Source organism: Urocampus carinirostris, chromosome 6 (assembly GCF_059441175.1).
Source record: "Urocampus carinirostris isolate Australia breed hairy pipefish chromosome 6, RoL_Ucar_1.0, whole genome shotgun sequence".
Lineage (NCBI taxonomy): Eukaryota > Metazoa > Chordata > Actinopteri > Syngnathiformes > Syngnathidae > Urocampus > Urocampus carinirostris.
The window spans coordinates 2,740,001-2,753,370 of record NC_142354.1 but is presented as its reverse complement, the minus strand read 5'-3'; the positions used below and the strand labels follow the sequence as shown (position 1 = coordinate 2,753,370).

The 13,370-nt window shown below is 40.4% G+C and overlaps 1 protein-coding gene and 1 pseudogene across 4 annotated transcripts in view; one reads left to right on the top strand and one right to left on the bottom strand.

Annotated features, from left to right (window-relative positions):
* Positions 1-13,370, bottom strand: part of chd6 (chromodomain helicase DNA binding protein 6) — a 137,533-nt gene that overhangs the window by 52,071 nt on the left and 72,092 nt on the right. For all 4 annotated transcript variants that reach the window (XM_088337463.1, XM_088337464.1, XM_088337467.1 and 1 more), the window contains 5 exons: positions 13,191-13,350; positions 7,603-7,692; positions 3,896-3,999; positions 3,696-3,825; positions 1,054-1,132 (listed from right to left, as the gene is read on the bottom strand). In XM_088337463.1, the coding sequence (XP_088193589.1) occupies positions 1,054-1,132; positions 3,696-3,825; positions 3,896-3,999; positions 7,603-7,692; positions 13,191-13,350 (563 nt within the window). The remainder of the gene's footprint in view (positions 1-1,053; positions 1,133-3,695; positions 3,826-3,895; positions 4,000-7,602; positions 7,693-13,190; positions 13,351-13,370) is intronic.
* LOC148363549 (U2 spliceosomal RNA) lies at positions 11,971-12,090 on the top strand (annotated as a pseudogene).

The window sequence follows — 13,370 nt, the reverse complement described above, 5'->3', positions numbered from 1 at the left end:
ATAGACAGGTTTGGGTAGGGTTACTTTAACTTGATTACTTTCAATTACTTTTGGATTACTCCAATACCAAATATGCTAATAAAAGAATAAAATAAACTATGAATAAAATTACTAAATTTTGTGCAGGCATGGGCAGTAACGGAATACATGGAACGGCAAAAATTATGTTGGCAAGCTGTTTGGATTTATTTTCATTTTGTTTCTGTCACATTTTATGTCACTTTTGCTGAGGATCAAAGAGTTCAAAGCCAGGAGAGAAAGCTTACCACGTGTTGTGAGTCATAATTTTATTCATATTTAGTTTCTTTTGTCTTTTATTAGCATATTTGGTATTGGAGTAATCCAAAAGTAATTGAAAGTAATCAAGTTAAAGTAACCCTACCCAACCCTGGTTATAGACATGGGTGGCTGTTTCTTCTCAGAAAAGGGACGTGTCAAAATAGAACCTTTTCTCCAAAGCGTAAAGCAAACACTTTTTTTCAATTCCACCTGTAATTTGGCGTACTCATGTCAGAAGTCTAGGTGATCGTATTATCTAGTATACTTTATTTAACATCTATAGGCTAATAACAGCTGAAGTGTCGCAGTGTGAAAAATAAATAAGTGTATGTACATAGACCCCTTGCTACTTCAGTTATCGCTTATTCACTGCATCACATATTTTGAAATGAATTGTCTTTTTAGTCATTGATATCAACGTCATTCATTTCAGATCATTTTATTAACGTGTGGTGCATTGTGTTCTGCAGTAGACAGCACACAGCATACAGCACATGGTATCATGGGAGCATGTTGTATGTGTGTCTGTTGGGTGAGCGTGACTGTGGGTGCGACTGTGATAGGTTGATGTATGCTAGCTGTCAAAAAGCAGGGCTGGCACACAAGTCAGTATGGCCACTAAAACAAACTGCAAAGCACGGCAACAACTAGCTTGCAGCGGCTCGTTACATTGAAAATAGTCCATTATTTTCGAGGAAGCTTTGTCAGGTAATGTGTTTATTACCCACCAATGACGGTCGGCAGTTTGAACAGTACAATGAGGTATAAACAAACCTTGCCGTTGTCATCTCGGTCTTCTCCTCCTTCACGTTTATTGTTCGTGCTTTCAATAATGTCATCCACTTTTGCAGCGCTGCCCGGACACAAAAGGCATAGACAATCACTAATATTTTTATCTTGTCATTAGCAATGCACCGAAAATTGGGCACCCAGTATTTTTCAACCAAAAGTTTTCTCGAAAGAAAAAAGTAAACCTAAAATGTCAACTTTTCAGTAAATGTTAGAAAACATAGTGTATTTTGAATCTTGAAAGTGTTAGCGCGACCAATGATATAACACTTCAATTAAAACAAAAATGCAATTAAAAAGTAGCGCAAAATAAAAACACAAGATTCGCGCTGGCTAATTGGTTTGATAGTCTGCCTCACAGTTCAATGGTCCTGGGTTAAATTCTAGCGACTGACATCTCTGTAGGGAGTTTTCATATTCTCCCTGTGCCTTAGTTGTTTTTCGCCCGATACTCTGGTTCCACCCACAAACCATAAAAACCTCATCGCACAAGTTATTTTTAGGAAGATCACGAGCACATTTTTTTGCATTAAACTCCTTTTTGTTCGCCATGCTTTATGGGTGTGAATTCTATGCTGTGTCATTGCTCTTCATAACTAGTGTATTTATGATTCAATAGTTTACAAGAGCCCACATTCGTTATATATCTAGCTTCTTGATTTTGCTTTAAAAATGCACCAGGTCGATGCGTTTGAATTTAAAATATACAAAATGTTTTTCCAGGAACAGCTGGTATGGAGTCAAGCATCCATGTAAGGAGAAGTTTGAAATTTGAAATAAATCACAGTTAATCAAAAAAGTCATGTGATTAATCACAAAAAAATAATGTAAATTGATGACCAGCCTTAATAATAAATTAAATCATTCTTTAATGGATGCAATAGCCGTGGACAATAATTACAAGACCACTAGCTGCAAAAATGGTAATTGCCAAAATATCACTTTGGCAAATTATTTTACGATTATGTTGTTCTTCCAAACTTTGTCTTACTAACTGCAACTAATTTCAAAAAGTTATTGTTGTGGCTCGTTTTATCTTTGGTAATTGCAAGGATCTGTAACCTTTTTGACTCAAAGAGCCGTGAAACCTAAATTTTTGACTTATTCTACTCGTTCTTCAACACATTTTATTTCACTGTGTGACATTTGATGATTTGATAAATCCTATGAAACAATAAAAATGCCAGAGCCAGTGTCCCATATACTAAAAATATACACAGTACCACTTAAAATTTGTCTACCTCCAAAGGTTACTCAATGCTCATTTTTATGGTTATTTTTGTTCTAAATAATAGTTTCGTTGTGCAATCAAAGTAATTTTAAAAATGTCACGAAATACTGTGAACGAGGATACAGACATATTTACCTTCAGCGCAGACAGCGTTGGGTGTGAGACAAAGCGGAGTCCTTTTGCATTGCTCCTTCTATTCCTACCACTTACCCAATCAAATTGCTTACGGTGCTTTGCTGGCGTTTTCGGGGGGTTACGTTTTATTTTGTGTGTTTCCTTATAAAGTATTTCAACAGTGAACAGAGATTATTTAATGAGCTTCTAACAAAAGCAGGTGTCTACAACCCTTTTTAAGCTGAGAGCTACTTTTTGTTACCAATTAGAGCAAAGGGGACCCAGTTTGATATAAATTTCTAGGATGGCACCTTAGCTAGATGTATTACTAAATAGCTAAAAAGGTATCTTAAAAAGTAAACAATGACAAAACTAAACAGGATCTAGAAAACTAGCTAAAAGAGTAGACAGCCATCTAAATAGCCGGACAGAAAATGAAAAACAAAGCTAAATATCTAATTAGAAAGGATGACAAAAAGTAGCTTACAACGAGCAAAAAAAAGAAAAATGTCAGCTGGATGGCATGCAAAAAAATGTACAAAGCAAAAAAGGGAGCCAGATAGTGAGCAAAAACAAAAGGACAATTTTGGCTCATTCGCTTTATGAAACCCATAAATTGGTATTACATATTTTGTATTTCCTGAAAAATAAATCAATTCGAAGATAAATTAATACATTTGTTTGATACACTGATACATTCTCATTCTACTCTCCTAATTAATTGCTAAAAAAATGGATCTATACTGGTATAGATTTTTTTTTGTCCATTAAGCCCATGATTTGGAACTTATTTATTAGAATTTGTAAAATAACAACTTATCTTGTTGTCAAAATATCATTACCAGGTTAATTAAAAAAATATTTTACTGGAAAATCACAATGGTGAGCTATTTTCAGAAATGGTCTGCGGGAACCTCAACTGTCCTTAGGAGCACCCTGGTGCCAGTAGGCACAACGAGAGACCCCCGATATAAACGATTCCTTAGCGATGTACATCACCTTCATGTGACATCTTGACTGTAAACTGTCGTTCAAAATGTGCCCGATAAATACAAGCCCATACCATCAGATGTATCGGCTTTGTGTGCACTACATTTAGCTTTGTAAACGCTATAAACAAAACAGATACGTTTTGCTTTGCCTTCATTTTATCTCCGAGCCAGATGCACTCATTAAAATGGCAACATATGGCTTGCGAGCCAGAGGTTGCCAATCCCTGGGCTAGTGCATTTTGCCTTAAATGTTGTTGACAATTAATTTTGTTTTCTCAGCGTGGCTTTACCTGTCGGTGATATCAGCAACCGTCTCTCCTCCTCCCTGCTCAACAGAAAGTGCGGTGACATCGGGCATGCCGACTATTTTCAGAAAGCACAGGTCGGCATCTGCGCGCATCGCGTTGTAGCGCTCGTAGCCTAATCAAGAGGTACACGATTAAAAAGGTCTCTCTTCTCCAAGAGTTAACTGTCCCATCAGAAAACTTACCGTGTTTGTGGACGCCGACGAGCAAAGATTTGTCTGCCTCAGCGTCCCACCATGACGCTGGAATCTCAATATAGTCAATGTCAGGCAGTGACACGTCCAGTTTTCTGGAGAGTAGATATGAATATCCGTGTTTCAGACATAAGTAACAGGAGTCAAGAAGTCACCAGTGACATAAACATGTATATTATATATGATACACACACACAGTGTGTATATAGATCCTTGCTCTGGGAGGTGGGTGAGAATTCTACCACCGTGGCCCGCTGCGTGTTGTAAGAGGCGACTAAAGTGGAGGGAGCGAGGGGACTGGGGATCCTCTCATCTCTATATTTACTCCCTAAGGGACAGCAAAGCAAGAAAAGGGCAGCGGAAGACCGAAAGGTCTCGCGAACCCCAGTTATAGGGTCACTAAATGTGAGAGGATGTGGAAGAAAGAGGAGATTGGAGAGATGATGACTGAAAGGAAGGTTGATGTGTTAGTCTTGAGTGAAACAAAGAATACAGGACTGTCTCAGAAAATTAGAATATTGTGATAAAGTTCTTTATTTTCTGTAATGCAATTAAAAAAACTAAAATGTCATACATTCTGGATTCATTACACATCAACTGAACTATTTCAAGCCTTTTATTATTTTAATATTGCTGAATTTGGCTTACAGCTTAAGAAAACTCAAAAATCCTATCTCAAAATATTAGAATATCATGAAAAAGTATACAAGTAGGCTATTCAACTAATCACCTGAATCATCTAATTAACTCGAAACACCTTGCGAGGGTTTCCTGAGCCTTAAAAACCCTCAGCTTGGTTCAGTAAACTAAATCACAAGTATGGGGAAGACTGCTGATCTGACTGCTGTCCAGAGGACCATCATTGATACCCTCCATCAGGAGGGTAAGACACAAAAAGAAATTTCTCAAAGAGCAGGCTGTTCACAGAGTGCAGTTTCAAAGCATATCCACAAAAAGTCTGTGGCCGGAAACGCTGCACAACCAAGAGAGATGACCGCAGCCTTAACAAAATTGTGAAGAAGAGCCGCTTCCAGAATTTGGGGGAGCTTCAAAGACAGTGGGCTGAAGCTGGAGTCCAGGTATCAAAAGCCACAGTTCACAGACGTGTCCGGGAAATGGGCTACAATATCCGTATTCCCATGGTCAAGCCACTTCTGAACTCAAGACAACGGAAGAAGCGTCTGACTTGGGCTATGGAGAAGAAGCACTGGACAGTTGCAGAGTGGTCCAAAGTCCTCTTTTCAGACGAAAGCAAGTTTTGCATTTCATTTGGAAGTCAAGGCGCCAGAGTCTGGAGAAAGGCTGGAGAGGAGCAAAATCCAAGTTGCTTGAAATCCAGTGTGAAGTTCCCACAGTCAGCAATGGTTTGGGGAGCCATGTCAGCTGCTGGTGTTGGTCCACTGTGTTTCATCAAGTCCAGAGTAAATGCAACTGTGTACCAAGAGATTTTAGAGCACTACATGCTTCCATCTGCTGAAAAGCTCTATGGAGATGAGGATTTCATTTTCCAGCATGATCTGGCACCTGCCCACAGTGCCAAAACCACCAGTAACTGGTGCACTGACCATGGCATCACTGTCCTTGATTGGCCTGCTAATTCCCCTGACCTGAACCCCATCAAGAATTTGTGGGGTATAGTTAAGAAGAAGATGAAAGACACCAGACCTACAAATGCAAATGAGCTGAAGGCCGCTATCGAAGCATCCTGGGCATCAATAACACCTCAGCAATGCCACAGGCTGATTGCCTCCATGCCACACCGGATTGATGCAGTAATCTGTGCAAAAGGATTCCCAACCAAGTACTGAGTGCATCAATGGACATTTTCAAATGTTTGATTTAGTTTTGCTGTTATAAAATTATTTTTTTACTTGGTCTGAGGAAGTATTCTAATATTTTGAGATAGGATTTGAGTTTTTTTTTCAGCTGTAAGCCAAAATCAGCAATATTCTAATTTTCTGAGACAGTCCTGTATAGGACAGGGTGAATTACAGCTTGGAGGTATCTATGGTAGAAAGTCTGGAGTTACGGGTGGACATGCTAGAGAAGGAGTGGCTGTGTTTGTAAGTGTTAAAGCAAAGGAAAACTGGTGGAGTGGAAAGAGATATCTTCAAGATTGATGTGGGTGAGGTTAAAGTGGGGTGTAGACGTATGGATGTTTATGAGTGAATATGCACCTAGTTCAGAAAGAAGTACTGAGGAGAGAGAGGAGATCTTTGCCACCAGTCCACTCCTGTGTCCACACATCGCAGGTGCTCCGTCTGTTGTCAGACTCACGAGTTTTTCCCAAGACAGCTCCATCTCGTTTACACATCTTGAGACCTCTTCATACAAATCATGTCCAGTAGTTGTGCCGTGCATAGGACGTAGCGCTAACAACTCCTCTGTCAAGTTGAGGCTGGAGTCCACTCCGCGGATGAAAACTGACAACTGGGCAATGTCAGAAATGTCTGTGCTCTCGTCCACAGCCAGGGAATATGCGATGAAATATTTCCCCTTTGTAACAAGCTGCTCTTTTAGATTGTTAGACAACAGGTCTACGCGATCGGCAATGGTATTTCTGCTCAGGCTGATGTTTGAAAAAAGTTGTCTTTTGCCTGGGCAAAGTTCGTCACAGACTTTAAGCATACAGTTTTTGATGAAATCCCCCTCGGTAAATGGCCGGGCTGATTTGGCGATCTCCTCTGCTAAAATAAAACTGGCCTTGACAGCAGCCTCCCTTTGTGACTGGGCTTTTCTGAACAGACCCTGTCGAGATTTGAGACCTCGTTTAAATTCCTCGACCCTCTGTAGCCTTTGTTCTATGTCCAGAATCTTTGTTTTCTCCGTGTGTTTTGTTTCATGATGCCGTCTAATATTATACTCTTTCATCACCGCCACACTTTCTCCACATAGCAGACACACAGGTTTTCCAGCTACCTCCGTGAACATGTACTCCAACTCCCACCTTGTTTGAAAGCCCCGGTTTTCAGTGTCCACCTTCCGTTTAGCCATTGTTGATGGGTATCTGTGGGCTAATTTTTGCTGTTATGCTAATGACTGCTGCTGATCGACTGCTGAATAAATCAAACCGCCTGTAGTATTCATGCGTACTGCGGGCTGCTGGCTTGCAGCGGCCTGCGGGCCGGATCTAATAATATATTGATATCGTCACGCGGGCCAGGTAAAACCCTCTCGCGGGCCTAATGTGGCCCGCGGGCCTTGACTCTGACATATGTGGGTTAAGGGATCCAACCAACCAACATTCAGTTTAGAACCCTATTTTGAACTAGAAATTAGAAAAGCACTATGGAGCTCAAATCCTTGTTCCTAACCCTAAATCTATTCCTAACTAGTTGTGACCCAAGCCCGAACCCTATTTGAGAACCCCAAATTTAGTTTAATACCCTAATAAGGAGCCTAAACCTTAGTTTCTTACCTTAGCCCTTATCTTTTTTTTGGGAACCGTAAAATAAGTTTAAAACCCTTATTTGAAACCCTAGCTCTTGACCCCAGTCCAACAACTAACCTAAGAAACATTCAAGCATTTAAAAGCACTACACTTAAAATTTAAGCACTTTTCAAACCTTGAATACCAAACATTAAAATTCAAGTATTTTCAAACATCTTAAGCACCGTACAAACCCAGTAGAAAAGACGGCCCTCACAGTGTCCAATATTTATGAACTATTTAATTTTGGGGTCAAGGCAATAGGTACCTGGCTGGCGTGCCCTCCAGAGCCTGATTGGCTGCGTCACCCAGTACTTCCACCTTCAGATAGTATAACATTCTCACCCTCAGCAAAACCCTGCACAAAAAACACACAAATGCAAATCAGGATAAGAGAGACAGTCCAAATTATGGGAATGTTGCTGATAAGCCATTTCACAAATAGTGAACATTTTAGAATACAGAAATCCCTCGGTTATTGCGGTTAATGGGGACCAAAACCACCCACGAAAACTGAAAATCCGCGAAGTAGCGACGCCCCTTCAAAAATGCTTAAAATATATATTTTTTTATTTAAAAACATTTTTTTTTTAAATATTATCATTTTTTGGACCTGCGAAGCTCTGAACCCGCGAACATGAAACCACGAAGTAGCGACGCCCCTTCAAAAATGGCTTAAGAAAAAAAAAAAAAAAAGATATATCATTTTTATTTTTATTTTTAAAATTATTATTATTATTTTTTTTCGACCTGCGAAGCTCTAAACCCGCAAACGTTGAACCACGAAGTAGCGATGTCCCTTCAAAAATGCTTTAAAAAAAAAATTAATAATTATTTTATTTTATCATTATTATTTTTTAGACCCGCGAAGCTCTGAACCCGCGAACGTGGAACCGCTAAGTAGCGAGGTCCCACTGTAAGTGGTACATAGTGGTCAAGCACATAAAGTGGAGAGAATCCTAAAGCAGCATTAGCACATGTAACCCCCTTAAAAAGTGAGTTAGATATAAATATCCTAGACATCATAGAAATTACAGCGAGTGCCGAAAGTCAGTCTTTCGTCATTGCTCACTGCCGACGGAACACGTATGCCAGCATAGACGACAGACAGGATTTAAGATTATTAATAGCTACCGTTAGCAAGGCGTTGCTTGGATTCAAAAAACAAACCTCTCTCTTTAAGGCATCATACACTCTTTTCATTGCCAAATTTAAGCACTTTTTAAGCACTTTCAAGGCCAATTTTTCGTTTTTTTTCCCAGTACCTTCAAAAAAAGAAATCCAGCGCGTATCTTTTTGTGTCAATGGGTTTATAAACTGACATAAATTCTGCTAATCTGCTTCAACAATGTTTGGAGAGCTTCAATAGGTCACACTTGTTTACAAACACAGACAGGCTCTACAGGTGGTTTTTTTGGGGGGGGGGGGGGGGTAATAATGATGTTCAATACAGAAGACAAAAAAAAAAAGAAAAAGTAATGCAAAAAAGCAGATAAATCAGCCAAATTTGTACTCATTTTATGATATTGGTTGCTTTGAACCAGAGTGCATTCAATCTTTTAATCTTACAGGTGATCTTTTGCTTTTTGTTTTACTTAATTCATATTTTTGGGGTGTTTATCAGAGGGTCTGTGTCTAAATTTTTTGCATTTTATCATTTATTCATAGCACTGAAGAGTAATACAGTGGGACCTCGCTACTTTGCGGTTCGACGTTCACGGCATCAGAGCTTCGCGGTCTGTAATGGTTAAAAAAAAAAAAAAAATCACTCCCGGGCCGCGCGACAGAGCAAGTTCGGCGGACGCGGCGTCACACGGCGCGACGCGAGAAAAGGCGGCGGGCGTGATCGGGCCACCCGCGTAACTGGGGGGAGCCCGCTCGTCCAACGACCCCAGTAGCGCGGCGCGACGACAGGTGGCGGTGGACGTGCGCGGGACCCCAGTAACTGTGTCGGTGTCGTGCGTATCGCGCCCGAAAGTACCCGCGCCGCGGGTTAGGGGCTCGCTCGCGGGAGCAACCGAACGGCACCTGCGGTGCGGCACAAGTAAAAACCCTGTCGTGAATTTGTCTCCGATCGTCCCGAGTGGACGTAAAATCGCCCAGCTGTACGACTCTTAGCGGTGGATCACTCGGCTCGTGCGTCGATAAAGAATGCAGCTAGCTGCGAGAACTAATGTGATTTGCAGCTGCGATTGGCTGGCAACCAGTTCAGGGTGTCCCCTGCCCACTGCCCGGAGATGGCTGGGATGGGCTCCAGCCCCTCCGCGACGCTAATAAGGATAAGCGGTGCAGATAATGAGATGAGATTTTTTTTTTTTTCTTTTTGAAGGGTCGTCGCTACTTCGCAGATTTTCACTTTTTGCGGGTGGTTTTGATCCCCGTTAACCGGGTCTAAAAAATAATAATTTAAAAACAAAACAAAAAAAAAAAACATTATTTTTTTTTCTTTTTGAAGGTGAGCTGCTACTGCGCGGATTTTCACTTATCGCGGGTGGTTTTGGTCAACATTAACCGCAATAACCGAGGTCCCACTGTACTTTTAATTGGTATTTTGTTTTGCATTTTCAGGGATTTAGTGTTGTTTGACTATAAATCTGTTCTGTGAGTAAAACGCTAAAACGGTTTTGTATTTTACTTTTTTTTCCCCACGCAGACATATGAAATTACTAATAACTACACAATTTGGTGCTAACGTTCAATTATTATTGATAATATATCATTCAAAAAACAAAAAATCTAAGGAGTTGAATCAAGTCATGTTTATTTGTATAGCCCTTAATCACAAGGAGTCTCAAAGGGCTGCACAGATCAAAGACTATAGCAAACTAAAGTAATACATCAACATCTTACAAACGTGCATTTTTTTTTAATACTACTACTAAAAATTTGCTATTTTAATAGCATGAGACTCACTTATCTGCTTTTTCTTCCGGGACTCTCAACCAGTGTTCCCTCTAAGCTGCGCGCGTGCGCAATTGCGCACTGCTCGCACATTCTCAGCACACAAGAAAATCTAGCCAGCGCACAAAAATGAGGGCTCAAAATTACTAATTAAGAAGCCACTTAAGTCAAAGTTACAGTGCATGAAGGTAAAAATACACAGGTTCCCCTGACGTTGTGTCCTAAATGCGGTATTTTTGGTCGAGTCGAAGTAGAACGATGTTTAGTAGTTAGTAGCGTTTGTCGAGAGCCGGCTTCTTCGGCTCGGCTCACTAAAAGGAACCGGCTCTTTTGGGTCCTAAACGGCTCTTCAGGTTGTTTTTGCTTCTTTAATCCCAACATGACCAAATATTATGCACAAAACGACTTAAAGGAAGGGGGGAATAGAACAAAAAAGAAAAAAATACCAAAATGGAAAAAGTAGTGAAAAGCTGAGAAAAAAAGAAACAAAAGGAAGAGAAAAAAAGAAAGAAAAAGTTAGAAAAAAGCCAGAAAAAAAGAAAAGAAAGAAATGTAGGAAAAAAGTAAACACAATGAGATTTTTTTAAAGGAATTAAAAAAAAAAGTAGAAAAAAACCACGGAAAAAAGAAGAAAAAGTTTGTGTTGCATTCAAATAATTTCCTATTATATCAAGTCAATCTTGTTGCCAACATTGTACTTCCACTAAAAAAATGTGATTAAGAACAGTTCTGTATCTTACAACCGACTAAATAAGCCCCCAAAAATGTTAATGTTATGCAAAAAAAAATATCAGGAAATAAAAAGAAATGGATATCTTGTAAGAACAAACGACGTTTGTAGGCCGTACAACCTTTGAGATAGTACATGAGTCAATTCATTCAAAAGACAAAAATAATTTTGCATTGCCGGACACTCAGCAAAATGTAACTTGATGTCAAGTTTTGGACATGTTTGATAATGAATTATCTTGCCACACTTGGGATTATGGTTGCTCACTGTTGTTTTAAGTGTTGCTCACCGACTTTGTGTGAACGCTCAGACCCGTGGAAAATTAGAGGCAACATTGCTCTCAACACATTATTTGGGAGAAAAAGGAGGCTGTAGGTACGTTTGAGAGTGACTTGATGGAGGGGGTGGTGACGCTTCACGACACCATGCGTCTGGACGTGAAGCATGTCAACGCCTGCATCCACCATCCGGCAGAGATGGAAGCTGTGTCATTGCTGACATTGACCTTTTAGACAATTTTACAGGCTCGATCCATTGGACAATTGAAAAGTGGCAAGCTACCCCAGACCATGAATCTGACAGATATTGTCATCTCAGTTACTTTTGTTGTTGTTGCCTGTGTTCATGTATGGTCCCTTTGAGAAAAGACGTCTCACGAGAGAGGGGGGAGGCGACAGATGCAGAAGCTTTGGGCTTTGAAGTAATGTGCTTTGAAGTTAGACCGCCTGTGCACCTGAACAGTGCGAGTTTGACCAACAGTAACTCTTGTGTAAATGTTCTACTGCTTGTTATGTTGCTATTAAATTGTCAACGAGACTTAATCAGCAATTGAGTGAACCATCAATCACATCGAGGGGCATTACAATATGATTCTTCATAGAGCTTCTCATCAAAGCCAAAATAGGAATTGAGTTATTCCTTTGCTGTTCACTGCAAGACTTTGATGCTAGGTCCTTAGCTTGGCCTTGTTGTTTTTGGACTGTGGCTTTGATGCTATGTCAGTCCTTAGCTTGGCCTTTGCCATGATCTTTGATTTTTGCAATCCGGAGATGGAATAAGAGCTTGCTCTGTCCACTCCACGCATCGGCCCGGTATTGCAGTACCTCCGGGAACGGTGCATTCGCAATGATCGCAGCAAGGCTTTAGGGCTAGGACCTTAGCTTGGCCTTTTGGCTGAGAGTAAGTGTCCCGGCTCCTAGGCTTTGTAGCGTATTATGAACTGACCGATAACGGATAATGGATAATGAATAACGAAGATAGAACAATAACCCTTAAAAACCCCCCTCACTGTGGACTCATAAACTTTGAGAAACCAGCTATACCCATGTATGCCTGAATTGGAAAACACCGTGTTGTGTTTCCTTTGGTTAGTTAATGAACCTTCTTGTCATTTATCTGAAATTGTCATTTAAACTTGAATTGAATTATTCCATCCATTATCTGCACGCTTTTCTTCAGTAGGTTCGTAGGGGTGCTAGAGCCTATCCCAGCTATTTTCGGCAGGGGACACTTTGAACTGGTTGACAGCCAGTCGCAGGGCACACAGAGACAGACAACCATTCACTCACTCATTTACACCGAGGGACAATTTCGACCGGCCAATTAACCTGACATGCATGTTTTTGGAATGTGGGAGGAAACTGCAGTGCCCGGAGGAAACCCACGCAAGCACTGGGAGAACATGCAAACTCCACACAGGAAAGTTTGATCTCATGACCTCAGAACTGTACTGCACAGGCGCTAACCACTGCGACACCGTGCTGCCCTGAATTGTATTATTGTACGCCTTTTAATTCCGATACAAAAAAACAGATTTAGGTTGATTGTAAAATCCTACCGGTGCACATAAAAATACATTTTGAGACTAATAGTAGATTTACTAACCAGAATTAGAGTGGATGAACGGTCAAATAAACTGAAATAAGATAAGATAAGATAAGATGAGATAATACTTTATTCATCCCACAATAGGGAAATATATTTTGTTAGAGGAGTAGGACAGTGAATAATGAATAACAGCTAAGAATATGAACAGTATAAACAAGTATTTTGAAAAATAAAAAATAAAAACTGGGATATTTCCATTGGCAGGTGTGCAAAATAGTTAAAATTATCAAACCAAGAACTAGTCCAGTAGCTTTTCTTGCCCCTGCCTAACAGTGTAGGTGCTATAGGTTTATTTAAAAGAAATACTGTGAATGAAGTTAAGAGAAGGCTGCACTGACTTGTTGCAGTGTTGTTTGAGGTGCTTCTTGTAGCTGTCGTCTTGCAGGACCACTTCGGGGTTGCAGTGGGCCAGCCAGTCTGCGTTCTTTAACTCAGGAACACTCAACGGACTCTTGATCTTATTGCCCTTGCGTCCGCGGGGAACAGGAGCTGAAAGACCTGAGAAACCCGGACAAAAA